At 36.8% G+C, this 19,173-nt stretch overlaps 1 protein-coding gene across 7 annotated transcripts in view; it reads left to right on the plus strand.

The window, feature by feature from the left end:
* TBC1D22A (TBC1 domain family member 22A) overlaps positions 1–19,173 on the plus strand; it is a 438,695-nt gene that overhangs the window by 373,309 nt on the left and 46,213 nt on the right. The window contains exon 13 of one of the 7 annotated variants that reach the window (XM_065554783.1): positions 16,142–16,209. The exons of the other annotated variants lie outside the window; for them this stretch is intronic. Within the exon in view, the coding sequence (XP_065410855.1) occupies positions 16,142–16,165 (24 nt within the window). The 3' untranslated portion in view covers positions 16,166–16,209. The remainder of the gene's footprint in view (positions 1–16,141; positions 16,210–19,173) is intronic. 7 annotated transcript variants of the gene reach the window in all.

The raw sequence follows: 19,173 nt of genomic DNA on the forward strand, positions 1-19,173 counted from the left end.
TATAACTTTGTTGTTAAAAATGCACAATGCCAAGTCAGTATCAAATAAAAATATTCTGAACTTTATCACACACACATAGTGAAGTGAGATTGTGAAGTTAGAAGATAGCTTTTCTGACTCTCACATGCAATATATTGTTACAAGGGAGAGACATCTGACAAGACATCCCTCACCAGCAGGTGATTCTCCCTCACACTGGCAAAGACAGCACAGCCGCAGGATGGTGAGTGTGTCAGTTACAAAGTATGAGCAGAACAGTGATTTAACAAAGTTGCTACCACTCAGTAGCACTTAAAGTGAGGAATTAAGTTTAGACAAAACAGTTAACCATCAAACAATGACTTTTCACAAAGATCTAACATAATACGGTACAGGTCCAAATTTTTGAAAATACACGGCAAGACAGTTATAAGTACAGTGTTATTTCTTTAAGCAACAGCAAAATAGCTTTAGAAGGCTGTCAGATCATCCTTAACATACCAAAAATGCAAATATTATTTTCTCACAATTACAATACTCTATAGGTGGAAAACAGATAATTGAATTTAGGAACAAGTACTTAGTTACACAAGATGTTAGGTTTAAATCCTGTAACTGAGTTCAATTATGGTTCTTAGAAGATTTCAAATCTTAAGGCTACTTTAAGGCTCTATTTCTTTCCTGCTCCAATATAATCTTTCTTGGTATTTATTTGGTATCAGGATATCTTAATAGTATCTACAGAAGTTAAGTTTATTAATTTGGAATTTCAATTCCAGGATTCAGAACTGTGGGTTCTGGGTATATTGAGCAAGAATCTGAACTCTGAGGGAGTTCAGAATTCTAGAAAGGCAGTATTTTAGCTTTCTAAAACCAAATTTTGGCTTCGTTCAAAGCACAAAAATTCCCTAGTCTTAGTAGTAAATACTGACTTTTAAATCTTTGTGTGTTTTAGAGCAAAGTGGGATTCATCTCATCTTTCCTTTAGTTTCCAGGGAGTCTTCTGGTGCTTATTTTCGAGGGAGTCTTCTGGTGTGGTGATGATTTTTTCTTGGTATATTTGATTTCCAGGAAAGCCCTTGCTTTTACTAAAGCTGCTTATATATGGGACTTTGGACCTTTACAGTCCAAAACCCAGGTTCTTGTCTGTAAATGACTTTTAGTTAAAAGAAACTCTGTTGGGAGAGAAACGTCACTATACACTGCTTCCTTGAATAGGGGGGTTCATCTTGGGCCAGGATTGGGATGCTGTGATGTTTGGAATCTCAGGACCTGCAGCGAAGACTGGATCTCTCAGATGAAGAATCTGATCTTTTAGGTCGAGAGAGAACAATGAACAGGGATTTTGCTATGCCTTTTATGCAGTTTTTCTTCCATGCAGTTGTAGGGAGGGGCTTGATCTACATATCTGGTGATTTTCCATTGGACCTTTTAAATCTTGGGAAGGTATTTCCTTTTATTGCAAGTGATAATTCATTCACTGGACAATTTATGGCAAGTTTCCTACCCATCCAGTAAGTGACATTATATCTTCACCAAAGGTTTTCTTCAAAGTTCCAGCTTTGTTTGGGGGAATCTTTAATGTAAAGAGACAATGCTAGCAGGATTCCCATTTAGTCTTTCATTGTTTCAAGAAGAGGTAAAAACTAAACAGCAGTTCTTATATTTGGTTATTTTAGAGTTTATTCTTCTTTCTTTTTACTTCATATGACTTTTATTTAGGGAGAGGTTTTATTCCATCCCACTTCCAACTACAGGAAGAAGTTATCCCCAGTTTGACTATAATTTGAAGACCGCTTCCAAGTTACTATAAAATTCCCACATCTTAACTCCAAGTAATAAAATAAACTAGAATATTCTAAAGGATTGTGTTAAATACTTCAAAACATTAGCAACACAGCAAGAGTGCTAAGTCTTATGAATGTCTTTTAATATAAATTCACAATTGCAACACTTAATCTTTATATAATGTTTCTAAATTTACTGATACATGAGCATAACTGATTTTATACACCAAAACTGTGTGGTGTTAATAAAAAGTATCTTATCCTACATATATTAATTTATTCAACTATATATATTCCCACAAATATCTACTTTATTACAGAAAGCCTTTGTCTGAATACCTTGAGCTTTAACAGAAATATCATAAAATATTATTTGGCTTTAAAATTGTTCCCTGGTTGTAAAACTAACATTGGTTGTTACTTTTATTAATTTTATGAATTAGGGAATGTTATGAGGGTACTTTTTAAATTACCTTATTCCTTTGCATATTGTTAAGAAGTGCATTAGTGAAGTGAGGTATTGTGGTCCAATAGTTTCTCTTGTACTTTTCTAAAAGCCCCCATGGACATCCTGACAAGCAAACTGGCCAAGTTCCTTCAATAACTTTCTTGACAGTAAGCCACCCCTTCCTACTATGAGGCAATTATAATTATTATTCTGGAATCAAAAAAGGACAAAATTTAATATTCCTTTTATAGGTTAATCTGAATGCTTAACTTGGATATTAAGATTTTTGCCTAAATTATTTCTGAGGATTAATCTGATGATCGCAAAGTTGGTGAAGAGAACAGTCTGGTTGTGTTTAAGAGCATTATCAGCTGACAATATCTGATTGTCATCATATGCAGAAAAGGTGTTTGACTTAGTTGAGTGGAATTATTTAGAGAGAGTTAGGATGCCTAAGTTTGGCTGAAATAATAATAGTTGGTTGAACTAGAACACTACATATCTTCCTTACTGATGAAACCGTTTATATGTAAAATTAGAAATAATATTAGCAATCATAGTATTCTAACTGGACAGTTCTGAACACAAACTATATGATAGTGTTGTCTGATGGTATCTGAGCCTGCAGTCTTCCATGTTCAATATCATGCTAGTGAATAAGGACTTTGAAGAAGTCCCTGGCTATTCAGTCTGAGTAAATGAAGTTAGGCCTAAGGGCTTGTCTGCAGTTGAAATGCTACAGCAGTACAGTTGTAGTGCTGCAGTTGCGCTGCTGTATTACTTCAGTGTCTACGCCGATGTGAGGGGTTCTCCCGTTGCCAAAGGTCATCCAGCTCCCTAAGAGATGGCAGCTAGATCAACAATAGAAGAATTTTTCCATTGACCTAGCCCTGTCTAAATTGGCATAACTACATCACTCGGGTGTGGATTTTTCACACCCTTGAGTGACGTAGCTGAGTCAGCCTAACTTTTTAGTGTAGCCTAAGTCTTAGTTTATGAGATCACAGTTCATTACAACATGTGAGATCAACCAGCATACTGGATGTCTCACAGTTAGGGTTCAGACCTGGGCACAATGGATGATTCTAGTGTCTCTATCTAAATTCTTTAATAAATTACTATAACGCATATTATAAAAGGCATGAATAGTAAATTCTTCATAGAAAAATATAAACATCTGTCATTACATGCATGATGTAGACAGATATAAGCACCCTATTACAAGTTAAAAACACAGAATTAAACAGCAGCATTAATCTCAACAGCCAATGGACCCAAACCTCCTGGAAAACAAAACTCCCCAATAGTCATGGACCAGATTGAAAGCAGGGCCTGGATGCTTTCCACCACTCTGATAATGCAAAGCACAAGTAAACCTGTCTTAACCTTTCAGTTAAAGTGGGTTGTTGACTGTTCCATGTGTTTAGGTGTCCTAAAGTTCGATACTTCATAAACAAAATCTAGTTTAGTGACAGCTGTTATTCATGGTCAAAGTTGTTCCTCTGAACACTTCAGCTATTTCTCCAAACACTTGGTGGGGAAAGGGGAAAAGGACAGGTGTTTTTTGGTTTGTTTTTTTTAGGGGCAATGAACCTTCACATAGTAGAGACTACTGCATGTGTGTGTTTAGGGGTGATGGGGCAGCAGATTACAAAAAATATATATACTTTTGTAACATGTATTTGAATGCCTTCTATTTTCTTTGTTTTAAAAGCTTTAAAAAAAATGTCCTATCCACATCTTAACCCATGGACATTAGAAGAAGGGCACATTACCACTGTCTTATTCTTTACAGTCTAAATCTACTGAATGATTGATTCTTAAGATCTGTCTAACATCACTGATATTAGGCACAGAAAGCTGAAAATATATTCACTTCACTCACAGTGAAGACAAGCATTCTTGCCACTGTTCAGGGTTCTGAAATCAATGAGCTTGTGATAGGAAGGATCCTGAAGGAAAGGAAAGGAAAAGGAAGAAAGGGGAGATGCAGACTTTTTTCCTCTCACCAATGGAAAGGTAACATCAGTGGGAGCAGAGAAAAAAAAGATGAACTGCCACTGTGCACCTGAAAGAAATTGTTATGGCCTCTAAACAAAAAGACGGGCTTTGTTATTTGGATACAAATTATAAAGGCTCTAATTTTTGCTATTGTCTAAAATATACAACAGTGCTTGTCAAATCTGTTTTTACTTGAGAGAGATAAGAATGAGACTTTATGGAAATAGACTATTCACAATACAGTTGTTGGCAGCAATGATTAACTTAACATTTTAAATTAACCACAGGTTTTTTTTAAAAGGGAAAAGTACTAATTTTTCATTTACTTCATAATATTTACTTGAGAGATTTCATTTCTGTCTGTTGATATGTATGCATTACCATAATCTATCCTCTATTGGTCAACTTCTGTGGTTAGATGTTAACTAGCTATGCAATATTTTCAATTACTTAAGAAATATTTCTCTTTGCTACAATAATAATATAAATTGAATTTCTATAGCACGGTTTGCCAAGTATAGCAAAAGACTTAAAAACACTAGTTAAGCCTCACATCATCTCTGTGTAGTATACAAGTATTGTACTCATTTTATAACTAGACCAGAGAGTTTGAACAGCTTTCCCAAAGGTTACACAGTGGGTCAGTGTTAGAGCTGGAATACAGATTTCTGCTCAAACTACTAGATTAAAATGCTGGAAAAATAGTAACCAAAACAAAGGCTGTTTTCTAAACAACTAACAAAATCATCCAAAGCACAGGACTTGGTGGTGATGGGGGACTTTAATTACTCAGACATCTGTTGGGAAAATAACACAGCAGGGCACAGATTAGTCAATACGTTCTTGGAATGTATTGGAGACATTTTTTTATTTCAGAAGGTGGAGAAAGCTACCAGAGGAAAGGCTGATCTAGATTTGATTTTGACAAATATGGAGGAACTTGTTGAGAATTTGAAAGTAGAAGGCAGCCTGGGTGAAAGTGATCATGAAATGATAGTTCATTATTCTAAGGAATGGTAGGAGGGAGAACAGCAAAATAAAGCCAATGGATTTCAAGAAGGCAGACTTTAGCAAACTCAGGGAATTGGTAGATAAGATCCCATGGGAAGCAAGTCTAAGGGCAAAAACAATTGAAGACAGTTAGCAGTTTTTCAAAGAGACATTATTAAGGGCACAAGAGCAAACTATCCCACTCCATAGGAAAGATAGGAAGTAGGCAAGAGACCACCCTGGCTTAACCAGGAGATCTTCAATGATCTAAAAATCAAAAAATAGTCCTACAAAAAGTGGAAACTAGGTCAAATTACAAAGGATGAATATAAACAAATAACAAAAGTATGTAGGGACAAAATTAGAAAGGCCAAGGCACAAAATGAGATCAAACTAGCTAGAAACATAAAGGGTAACAAGAAAACATTCTACAAATACATTAAAAGCAAGAGAAAGACCAAGGACAGGGTAGGCCTATTACTCAATGAGGAGGGGGAAATAATAACAGAAAATTTGGAAATGGCAGATTTATGATTTCTTTGTTTCAGTTTTCACCAAGAAGGTTGGTGGTGATTGGACATCTAACATAGAGAATACCAGTGAAAATTAGGTAGGATCAGAAGAGGCTAAAATAGGGAACGAATACATTACTTAGACAATTGAGATGTCTTCAAGTCACCAGGGCCTGATGAAATGCATCGTAGAATACTCAAGGAGCTTACTGAGGAGATATCTGAGTCATTAGCGATTATCTTTGAAAAGTCATGGAAGATGGGAGAGATTCCAGAAGACTGGAAAAGGGCAAATATAATGCCAATCTATAAAAGGGGAAATAAGGACAACCCGGGGAATTACAGACCAGTATTGTGTCCAGTTCTGGGCGCCACATTTCAGGAAGGATGTGGACAAATTGGGGAGAGTCCAGAGAAGAGCAACAAAAATGATTAAAGGTCTAGAAAACGTGACCCATGAGGGAAGTTTGAAAAAAATGTGGTTGTTTAGTCTGGAAAAGAGAAGACTGAGGGGGGACATAAGTTTTCAAGTACGTAAAATGTTGTTACAAGGAGGAGGAGAGAAAAATTGTTTTTCGTAACGTCTGAGGATAGGACAAGAAGCAATGGGCTTAAATTGCAGCAGGCAAGGTTTGGGTTGGACATTAGGAAAAACTTCCTAACTGTCAGGGTGGTTAAATTCTCAAGAGAATAAGAACATCTAGCTCCTTCAGCTGTGAACTGACCTGGAGATCTCTCTCTGCAATTTTTTATCAGCCCTATTTAAGACTGAATTGAGTGTATTTAAATTTCCTCCAAATATAATTAAATCAGATTTTCAAAAGAGGGAGGAAATTCTCAAAACAGGAACTAAATCTGGAGTAAGAACTGATCTTTAGTTATCTTCCTTGTCCATCGCTGTCCTTTTAATCAACAGAAAATCTGTCTCGTTAAGTTTTAATTGCAGAAACTTCAAACTGCAAAGATTTAAACCAATAGCTATCTTTCATTTCTTAACTCTTGATGGAGCAAAAGAATTCCTAGCCATACCAATCCAGAGCCAGTTTGTTTTCAGGGTGAACTCCCTCAGTTAAGAGAAAATTATCTTATTTTCATGGATATTAATTATTAAACCCTTGAATGAAGGCACACCCATAAGTTAGTCAAAAACTCAATATGAGATGAACTCCTGGCCCCATTGATTACAATGGCAAAAGTCCCATTGACTTCAGTGGAGCCAGATGTTCACCCACGGCACCTATTAGTCTCCAAGGGATGTGAAATGTAATTTTCCCATGTAGTGAACTCTACTTTTGTCTCCACTTGGCTAATTTAGACTGTTACCTTTATACTATTAACAGACATTTCTTCAAACCTGCTTTCAACACACTCAAACCTTTAAAAGATGATATACAAATAACAATAATTTTTGTAGTGGGTTAGTAAAGTACATGCCACTGCAGTAAATACTGAATGATGTAGCTCAAAATACTCTATGACCAAGCTATATGGTGCCCAAGAAAATAAGTGGTCTATAAGCAGATATCTTCTTCACTTGTTCATTCTGAAATGTGTATCTTTAAAAGGGAGAAAGATGTTTCCATTGCTCTAAATAACACTGCTCTACAGCCAAAATGCTTCTGAAATAAATGTAGTCAAACTTTACTAATTCTGGGTCACTGAGAACGAAAATGATGCTTAAAATTGTTGATTGGCTCTAGTTTTCAAGATATGCTATTGGGTCAGTATATACGACCCTTGACTTGGGAATGGCGGAGGATAAGTGAGTTATAAAGGGAAGGAATCTCAATTTAAACCAGAATTGACTAAAATACATCTTTGACTGGATCTATGAATAAATCTATGACTGGGTTTGGACAGTACTTGCTTTTTAGGCAAAACCATGAATGATGCAATCTGAAGCTGGTATTGCGTCATATATGATATGAGTTGCATCATGTTATTCCTAGAAGTCATGGATGATGCAATCATAACGAAACTTACATCACTCTGCTGAACAAATTGCCCTAGATCATCTCTAGAAATCATACAGTGTCGTGCTCTCTTATTTGTAGTGTTTGATTTTGCAAAGGGACACATTTCTGTTTAGCCAAAGTGAGCAGAGATGCCTCGTACTTGTGTGAGCAGTGCAGATAACTTCTGCTGTTTTTGTGGTGAAGTGACTTTTGCATCACAAAAGCACAGTATAACCACTATGGTTAAGAAAGCCTATCACCTTTATTTTGGCTGCAAAATTGGAGATCAGGACGAGAGGTGGGCCCCACACATATGCTGTAACACTTGTGCAGTGCCAATGATTTGGAGAGAGCCAACAGATCATACCAGCAATTGTTACTTCTGCATGGTGCCTCCAGTTGGGAAAGGTGTGTCAAAGAAGAAAAAGTGGACTGTGCATTATCCAAACATTCCATCAGCTATACGCCCAGTACCCCATGGAGAAGGACTGCCGCTTCCTGATGCACCAGAATCATTCTCACTTGAGTCAGACGAGGAAGAGGATGAAACTTCTGGTCCTGAACCATCAATGTCACGGGATCCACATTTTCTCCCATCCTCCTCCTCTGAACCACACCTCATAACACAAGGTGAACTGAATGACCTTGTCAGGGATTTGGAACTACCCAAGAGTAAAACAGAGCTGTTTGGCTCCAGACTACAGCAGTGGAATCTCCTGGCAGGTGATGTTAGGGTTTCCCTGTTCCGTGACCGTCAAAAGGATCTTGTCCCATTCTTCTTCATGGAAGGTGATCTTGTAGCCTGCAACAACATCGATGGTGTGATGGCAGCCCTCAACATCGTTCACGATCCAGATGAGTGGAGACTGTTCATTGATTCATCGAAGATGAGTCTTAAAGCTGTTTTACTGCATAATGGCAATGTTTTGCCATCAATTCCAGTTGGTCATGCAGTCCATATGAAGGAAACCTATGACAACATAAAACAACTTTTGAGGTGCATAAACTATGACCAACATCAGTGGCAGCTTTGTGGCGATTTGAAGATTGTTGCTCTCTTGCTTGGTCTGCAGACTGGATACACAAAGTACTGCTGTTTTCTCTGCGAATGGGATAGTCGTGCAAGAGATTCCCACTACATCAAGAAAGATTGGCCACTCCGACAGTCATTGGAGCCTGGGAGGAAAAGTGTTCAGCATCCACCACTTGTTGAATGAAGGAAGATTTTGTTACCACCCTTACACATCAAGCTGGGTCTGATGAAGAACTTTGTCAAGGCCATTGACAAAACACAAGCAGCTTTCAAGTACCTCCGTGGAAAATTTCCAAAGTTAAGTGACGCTAAGATAAAGGAAGGTGTCTTTGTTGGTCCTCAGATTTGTGAACTTCTTCAAGATGATGCATTTGACCATGCACTGTGTGGCAAGGAAAAGACGGCATGGAAAGCCTTCCAGTTAGTGGCAATACATTTTCTCGGAAACAACAAGGCAGACAACTACAGGTTGTTGATGGAAAACCTCCTCAAGGCATACAAAAGCCTTGGTTGCAACATGTCACTAAAGATACATTTTTTGCACTCTCATCTAGAGTTTTTTCCACCAAACTGCGGCGCAGTGAGTGACGAGCACGGCAAGCAATTTGACCAGGACATTGCAACAATGGAGAAACGCTATCAGGGCAAATGGAGCCCATCAATGCTTGCAGACTATTGCTGGACAGTGACAAGAGATGCTCCATTTAATGAATACAAGAGACAAGCCAAGAAGCGCCGAGTAGACACTGAATAGGACTAAACTATTTACATAATAGTTTTGTGCCTTTTGTTTCATAATAAATTTTATTTATATAACTCTTTTGCTGATTTTTAAAGTGTTACATAAACAGGACAGGTGAAATATCATGTAAAGCAACCATAAACACATGAAAAGACCTAGGCTTATAATTTATGATTAAAACTCTACTATCTACACAATATACATAGACATAAAATGTAAAAACTTAAATATCTTAGAAACAGTAGCCAATCAGTTGTTTTAATTGTCATATCAAAATACATAATAAATAGCACATTTTATCTCTGAAGCAGACGACTTCTCAAAAATTGTAGACCAGTGTAACCAGCCTTTTTTCCCCCTGTTTAACTGTGTGTGCCATTTGAAGAATTATATTTAGACAGTTTTTGTTCTGCCTTTATATCCAACGTTAGGTTAATATTTGAACAGTTTGGTTCTGTCTCAACCAGTGAATATATTATAATGGTTAATGGTTCATGAAAAAGTTTGAATGTGTGCAATGACAAGTTCAGTTCAGATTTCATGAGCAACTTCTTCACCAATTCATTAGCTTCTTACACTTCCCTTCGAGCAGAAGTCTTTCCTAGAAGATTTAAGATAATTGACAGCTAGGCTTGATGGGACTTACATGTGCGGAAGTCAGTAAATCTTCATCTTTACGCCTTCAGTACTTTTCATAGTTCTTCAAAATGAACAAAGCAACTATATGGCAAAATTGGTAGCAACTTATACTTGTCATATCAATTACTTGTGACATTGATCATTGTTTACCTTAATTATTTATCAAATCTCAATATTTTCAATGGGGGGGGAAGCAAAATGTTAATTATGGTCAAAGTTTAATGGAAACATTTATATGCAAACACTTCTCATGGCTGGAAATTATTAGGTTATATGCTGAACTAAATACCTAACTTAGGGTAAAACAGCCTATATTTTAACATTTTACTTTTCATAACCTTTGCTTTGTATTAGATGATAACCAGGAAAGAGTTTGAAAAGCTGGTTTATTTTTCAGGGAGGAAGGAAAGAAAACGGTATTGCCTACTATCTAATGCCTTCTCTTGATAATTTTTCTTGTTAAAAATAATCAGATATAATTATGGGGATGCTACTTAATATTCATACCTATAGTATCTGAGACAGGTATTTAGATGAGATTTTGTAGTTGCTACGGTTATTTTCAGTGAATCTTGACATGTTTGGAGAATCTGTGTGAATACAATGGACTACTGGCATTTGTCAGTGAACATAATTACTTCTCTGTGAATTTGGTAAGTGTGTGAAATATGTATAATTTATGATTACTTGTGACTGCTTTATAACAGTTGTTATTCATTTACAGACTACGATACTTATATAACACCTCTCTCCCCCACCCCCTAATCACTGTAGTATTACCTGAGTGCCTCCCACCAACATTAAAGAATTTATTCTCACAACAACTCTGTGAGGTAGGGAAGTTTTCTTACCCACATTTCACAGATAAGAAATTAAGGTGCAGGGAAAGATTAAAGGACATATTTAAAATCACACTGGATGTATGTGCCAGACCCTGGAATTGAACATTGATGTCCTATTCCTGTACTTTAACCACAAGACCATCTTTCCTATGGCTAGTTTTGTCGTGTTAATTATTCCTGTAGTTACAGATTTTGATAAAGTAAAAATATTTCAAGAGCTGAAAAGGCTACTTGTGCAGCAAGTTGTTGTTGTTGTTTTTTTAATGGAGATATCCTATCTCCTAGAACTGGAAGGGACCTTGAAAGGTCATCGAGTCCAGCCCCCTGCCTTCACTAGCAGGACCAAGTACTGATTTTGCCCCAGATCCCTAAATGGCCCCCTCAAGGATTTAACTCACAACCCTGGGTTTAGCAGGCCAATGCTCAAACCACTGAGCTATTCCTCCCCCCAAGTTATAATATTTGAGTGAAATTGTGAAAGGGCGAGATGCTTATTTGAAAAGTAACCGTTTATTTTATTCATTAATATTCAGAGTTTTTATCAGAATATATTTTTGAAATTAATTGAATGGATTCGTACTCATTTTAGTAGAGCTTTCTTCTGTCACAAAACTAGTAATTATGGCAGATGTTTGGGTGTCATCTTACATAAGATTCTTCTTATAATAATAATAATAAATATAGTTCTTTTCATCAATACAGTAGAACCTCAGAGTTATGAACTGACAGGTCAACCACACACCTCATTTGGAACTGGATGTACACAGCAAGCAGAGACAAAAAATACAGTATAGTACTGTATTAAAACAAATTACTAAGAAAGGAAAGTTTAAAAAAATAACAGGCTAAGAAAACTGTTTCTATGCTTGTTTAATTTAAATTAAGATGGTTAAACACAGAATTTTTCTTCTGCATAGTAAAGTTTCAAAGCTGTATTAAGTGAACGTTCAGTTGAAAACAACCATAGAACCAAAGAACAACCATAATGTTTTGTTCAGTGTTACGAACAACCTTCTTTCCCAAGGTGTTTGTAACTGAGATTCTACTGTAGATCTCAAAGTGCTTCCTAATCCCTTGTGAGCTAGGGAAGTGTTGTTATCCCTGTTTTACAGATGGAGACTTGAGCCATAGGTCACACAGGAAGTTTGCGGTAGAGCAGGGAATTGAACCCCAGTCTTTCAAGTCCTAGGCGAGTGCCCTAATCACTAGATCATCTTTCCCCTTTATAATTTAAAGGAATCTTTGCATTTCTTTTTGAAACAAAGGAAATTACCTGTAAACTAAGGGTATGTCTACACTATGAAATTAGGTCGAATTTATAGAAGTCGATATTTTAGAAATCGATTTTATACAGTCAATTGTGTGTGTCCCCACTTAAGACCATTAACTCGGCGGAGTGCGTCCACAGTACCAAGGCTAGCGTCAACTTTCGGAGCGTGACACTGTGGGTAGCTATCCCACAATTCCCGCAGTCTCCACCACCCATTGGAATTCTGGGTTGAGCTCCCAATGCCTGATGGGGCTTCTGGGGAGGCTTCTGGGTACACGTCTGGCTCTGTTGATTGGTTTCCTTATTTCCTGTTGTGGGTATCGTAGTTTTGAGAATGCTTGGTGCATTCACCAAGACGTGGACCCAGAAGCCTCCTGTTACAAGACAAGCCCCAAAAAGAAACCAACAGAACTCCACTGGCCATCACCTACAGTCCTCAGCTTAAACCTCTCCAATGCATCATCATGATCCCTCACTTTCACAGACCTTGGGAGGCAGGCCAGTCCTCACCAACAGACAACCCGCCAACCTTAAGCATATTCTCACCAGCAACCACGCACCGCACCATAACAACTCTAACTCAGGAACCAATCCATGCAACAAACCTCGATGCCAACTCTGCCCACATATCTATACCAGCAACACCATCACAGGATCTAACCAGATCAGCTACAACATCACCGGTTCATTCACCTGCATGTCAACCAATGTTATATATGCCATCATGTGCCAGTAATGCCCCTCTGCTACGTACATTGGTCAAACTGGACAGTCACTATGTAAGAGGATAAATGGACATAAGTCAGATATCAGGAATGGCAATATACAAAAACCTGTAGGAGAACACTTCAACCTCCCTGGCCACACAATAGCAGATGTAAAAATAGCCAGCTTACAGCAAAAAAAAACTTCAAAGAGAAACTGCTGAGCTTCAGTTCATTTGCAAATTTGACACCATCAGATCAGGATTAAACAAAGACTGTGAATGGCTATCCAACTACAGAAGCAATTTCTCCTCCCTTGGTGTTCACACCTCAACTGCTAGCAGAGGACCTCATCCTCCCTGATTGAACTAACCTCATTATCTCCATACTGATTCTTGCCTGCATATTTATACATGCCTCTGGAAATTTCCATTACATGCGTCTGACAAAGTGGGCATTCACCCACGAAAGCTTATGCTCCAATACATCTGTTAATCTTAAAGGTGCCACAGGACCCTCTGTTGCTTTATATAGAAAAGGGGTCTCCTACTCCATGATATGCAGCTTAAACTTGCATTGACCGTTTTGCAGCCGTAACGCACTGTAAAGGGTCATTTTATCATAGATAAGATTGCCTAGTGTTGTAATACTATCATATGTGTAAACTGTCCCCTACAGAGATAAATTAAGTGTGTCATGGCATCCTTAACTCAACTTGGCTTCTTTTGCTTGTTTATGTCTTATACTCAAAGCTGTTTTGAAACTGGCGTTTTTTTTCACCCTGTTTAAATATTCTGCTCTTGCCAGCTAAAATAGGCTTCTGGGTCCACAGTATGAGGCAGTGGCATCACTGTGATAGTTTGGTTTTGCCTGAGTTCGTCAAACCCCATTCCCATGAAGTGCTTCCAAAACCTAAAATAATAAAATACTAATTTCTCTGCATTCTCCTCTTAAACATCCCTTTGCACACAAATGTTTTCTTCCTTAGCCATCAGTGCCTTGCCAGTCATCATTAAAATACTTGGTCATTTACTATTATTTAAAATCAACTTAATTCTAAGCAGTATTTTAATTTAAATTCAGTAGTACCTGCAGTTACTGTGCTTCTTGAAAGATGAGGTTATTAATTTTTACATGATCTAGGGCTGATAAACTTCAAGAAGTATGCTGTTGAAAAATGTAATTACATTTTGGGCTTTATTGAAGTATCTCAATATCATCTCAGTTTCAACCATCACAATTTCAACCATCACACATTTCTTTTTTTTACAGACATTAGAGATATCCAAAACAAATCTAGTATGGAAATTAAATTACTTATTACCCTGGAGAGGGAGGACCTTGAATTTCTGTGTTAAATTCATTGGATAGGCATTTTAAGAAATATTATTAGCTCTTTGTCCAACAAAAAATGTTCTGTATAGTTTTTCAAGTTTCCATGGTTACATAAGATATAATCCTAGATAATTTCTAGTTGGTAATGTTTGTATGTACTATGTCCAGTGTAACAGGCCTAAAACATCTTACTCTAAATGTTATTTTCTAAAAGATACTTGTTTGTACACCACCTAGTACACTGGGGACTTTGAATGTTGTTGCAATATGAATTGTAATAATTATAGGTCTCAAAATTTAGGATTCCCAGAATATAGGTCTCTTAAAAACCAGTAACTTTTGTATTTCATTTCTAACAAATCCAGGAAATTTTGTGCAACAATAGAAGTTCAGCATCTACATATTTGTGCACATGGAGAAAGACATAAGGTTTTTAGTCTAATTTTTAGAGCTTTTGCTGCTGCCAAGTTTTGTTTTCAGAAAGTCAAGCTTCAGATCAACAAGAAAAAGCAACTTTTAAAGTCTCATTTTAACCTAATGAGGTGGACAGCGTTCCTTTATATCAGTGAAGAAATAGAACTGTATGCCAATAACTCACATATGAGAAATAACAGGGTAGCCAAGAAGAGGTCACTGAAAATAATCTGATGCTTTTCTACCCCAAATTAATTGGATTATATTTAGGAAATAATCAACTATGATAGTGCAGAGTTGCTATTGCATGTCTGAGTTAATTACGACTCAAGATTGTTGAAATAACAGGCTCAATTCGAATTATTTAATCAAAGCTTATTAATCAGCAATTAGTACAGTACTACACAGAATACAGAAAGAGTAGATACGTTACCACCCTTTGATGTGGTAGTGGTGGTGATGATGATGATAAAGACCTGTCTCTTTCCTTCACTGTATTTGGAGGGAAGTGGCAGATTGATTCCCTAGCTACGTTCCCATACCAGTATCATTATATAGGGTTTTCAAACAAAGAAAACCTCTTTTGCCAGAAGAAATGTGTTCTGATGTTGTTTCTATAATTTTCAGTTTACCTGATTTATGTGTGAAGGCATGATTATGTACAGCTGAGAGGGCTAACAAGATAATAGATTTCAGTGGGTCTTTCTTCCCCCATAATTATTCTTTTCTATCTGCTTTAACAGTTATCCCTTATTAGTCTCCTAGGTTTATATATGCTTATGTAAGCATTATATATATATATAAAGGGAATGGTTTCCTAGAAATCTTAAATTGGGTGACTTGTTGGTCAAGGACCAGCATTCTGGGCTTTAGATAAAATTCAACATATTCTTTGTTCATATCCTAAAGATTCTAAAGAATAGTTACTATATAAATGAATCATATATACAGACAGCGAAGGACTAAAAGGGTTAATCATAGAATCACAGAATTGTAGGACTGGAAGGGACCTCAAGAGGTCATCTAGTCCAGTCCCCTGCGCTCAAGGCAGGACTAAGTATTATCTAGCCCAGTAGTGGGAAACCTGCAGCCTGTTCACCACTGATCTAGACCATCCCTGACAGATGTTTGTCTAACCTGCTCTTAAAAATCTCCAATGATGCAGATTCCACAACCTCCTTAGGCAATTTATTCCAGTGCTTAACCATCCTAATGTTTTTTTCTAAGGTCCAACTTAAACCACGTTTGCTGCAATTTAAGCCCATTGCTTCTTGTACTGTCCTCAGAGACTGAGAACAATTTTTCTCCCTTCTGTTTGTAACCTTTTATGTACTTGAAAACTGTTATGTCCCCTCTGTCTTTGCTTCTACAGACTAAATGAATTCAATCTTCCCTCATAGGTTATGTTTTATAGATCTTTAATCATTTTTGTTGCTCTTTTCTGGACTTCCTCCAATTTGTCTACATCTTTCCTGAAATGTGGCGCCCAGAACTGGACACACTATTCCAGTTGAGGCCTAATCAGCATGGAGTGGAGCAGAAGAATATTTACTAACAGGTACTAACAGTTGCAATAGCATTAATATATGGAGGTACAGTAAAGTTTCCAAAGTGCAAAATAATATTTTGTTATATATTAACAGGAAGATTACAACCTATTATACAATAGAAAAATTGAAAATTATCTTCTTGCATATGACACACAACTTCTTATTATCCAAAGATGGGTTAATGCCAACAAAGCTCAGCTCTGGATCCCAGCTTCCCCAAAATTCAGAAATATTTAGAGCCAAGACTTTGGTTCAGGTCTATCTCTGTTTGGAAAATGTAAAAACATTTGAATATCTTTTCATGCAGGTTACTCCATCAAACTATTACTTGCTTGTTAAACCCATATACCCTCAAACCTTCATTTATTCACTGCATCAAATATGTCAGTGGAAACAACAAAAATTGGGGAGTGGGTGAGGAGAAAAAAGTGATACAGAATAGCAGGAACGTGAACAGCATCTGTATATCTGTCAAGGTTGTGCTGTGTTCTTATTCATTCTTTTGTACTGTTGTCTGATTTTTGCACTGTTAAAATATATTTGGAATTCCCGTGTAGGTTGGTTGTTGTGGTGACAATGCTAGAAAGAGGGTTAAAGAACCAAAGCACTCTCGAGGGACTGGAAAATTTAAAGACAATAAAGAAAATAGAATTTGTGGGGAGAGCATTCATCTTTTTCTGGAAATTTCATTAGAAATAGTTTCCAGCCACCTAAAAAGAGAAGGTTTATAGAAATTCAGCACAATCCGAGGGAACAATTAACTGACTCTGGTCAGTAAATTACCTGTGATGCTCTCACTGTGATTTTTGCTCTTGCTGAAGATAGATATCAAGTGGTAAAACAAGTATGATTTAAAACAAACAAACAAACCAAAGAGAGGTTTGTGTGCTTTGGCAACAGGCTCAGGAAGAAAAAGCATGACTTTTTAAACCTTTTTTCTCTATACTGGAACAGAAGTTGCTGTAATATAACTAGCTAAACTTAGAGTGATATTGGAATATTTTTAATGTCCATATTAAATTGTTGGATGTCAAAATGAGTACAATATGAAAAGGAAAAAAGTAAACTACCTGTAAGATGAATTTATTTAAGAAGGATGATATGTAAAAGATTTTCTGAGTTGGGGATGCCGTAATTCTGCTTTCTTTCTCTACGTTTAACATTACAGCTGTATAAAGCATATGTGAAACTGCAGGATATTTGGGGAATATATATAAAAAAAACTACACACTCACACATACATACGTGTGTGTGTGTGTGTGTGTGTGTATATATATATATATATATACACACCTGTGTGTATGTGTGTGTGTGTATATATATATATATATATATACACACCTGTATATACATGCACATAATATAAAATAATATTTTGAGGTTTATTTTTCAAGGGGACAGGAAAAAAAGCATTTATATTTACCTCCTTCAGTGTCAGGCCTGAAAATGTGGGCTCTAGTCTGAAACATAGTTTATAATACTGAGAGTCATCTACTTCTGATGTGCTTTTTTGTTCATACATATATCTTTTTACTGGACTTTTTCTTCAGGAATTAGAAAACATTTAAAAGGCCCAAGAAGCCAATAGCATCGAACTCTAAAATCCCCATGGCAAAAACATGTATTTTTTTTCTAGTGGTTTGTTTTATAATCTCTCTACTTTTTATGATGTAGGAATAATATTCATAGCACTGGAGACTTCTGCTTATTATTAGATTTCCATTAGTGCCTACAGTCCCCACCTGAAATTCGGGGCTGGTTGTGCTAGACGATGTACAAAGTAATAGATGGCTACAATCTGAATAGACAGGACAGACATAAATTCCAGAGATAGAAAGGGACTGTGGTGATCAGCTAGTCTGATGTCCTGTATAACACAGGCCATAGAACTTCCCCAAAGTAATTCCTAGAGCATAATCTTTAGAAGAACATCCAAGCATGATTTAAAAATTGTTAGTGACGGAGAATCCACCACGACCTTTGGTAAATTGTTCCAATGGTTAATTACTCACTGTTAAAATGTATGCTTTATTTCCAGTCTGAATTTGTCTCGCTTCAACTTCCAATCATGTTTCAGACCTTTCTCTGCTTCACTGAAAAGCCCGTTATTAAATATTTGTTCCCCATGAAGGTACTTAATGACTGTAGTCAGTTAACCCCTTAACCTTCTCATTTTTAAGCTAAATAAATTGAGCTCCTTTAGTCTGTCACTATAAGGCATGTTTTCTAATCCTTTAATCATTTTTGTTGCTCTTCTCTGAACCCTCTCCAATACATCACCATCCTTGAATAGTGGATGCCAAGACTCAACATGGTATTCCAGCAGCAGTATTGCAATCACTGCTTCCCAGGTTAGGGTCCCCCATCCTGCAAGTGTGGCCTACATTCTTTGTTCCCAGATGTATACATTTACATGTATCCCAGGTTTCCAAGCAAGCGAAATCTCTATCAGTGACCTGCCCTCTTCATCATTTACCATACCCCCAATTTTTGTCCCATTTGCAAACTTTATCAGTGATTATTTTGTTCTTTTCCAAATCATTGATAAAAATGTTAACTGGACCCCACTAGAAGCACACCTATTCAGTGACGATTTCCCATTTACTGTTATATTTTGAGACCTATCAATTAGCCAGTTTTTAATCCATAGAATGTGGCATGTTAATTTTGTATCATTCAAGTGTTTTAATTAAAATGTTGTGAGGTACCAAATCAAATGCCTTCCAGAAGTCTAAGTATATTATGTCAACACTATTACTTGTTTCAACCAAACTTGTAATCTCATAAAAAAGGGTATCAAGTTAGTTTGACAGGATCTATTTTCCATAAATCCATGCTGATTTGCATTAATTGCATTACTCTCTTTTAGTTCATTATTAATCGAGTCCCATATCAGCCACTCTGATCCTGGGCAAAATAATAATGTCAGGTTGACAGACCTATAACTACCCAGTTCATTCCATTTACCTTTT

Source organism: Chrysemys picta, chromosome 1 (genome assembly GCF_011386835.1).
Source record: "Chrysemys picta bellii isolate R12L10 chromosome 1, ASM1138683v2, whole genome shotgun sequence".
Taxonomy (NCBI): domain Eukaryota; kingdom Metazoa; phylum Chordata; order Testudines; family Emydidae; genus Chrysemys; species Chrysemys picta.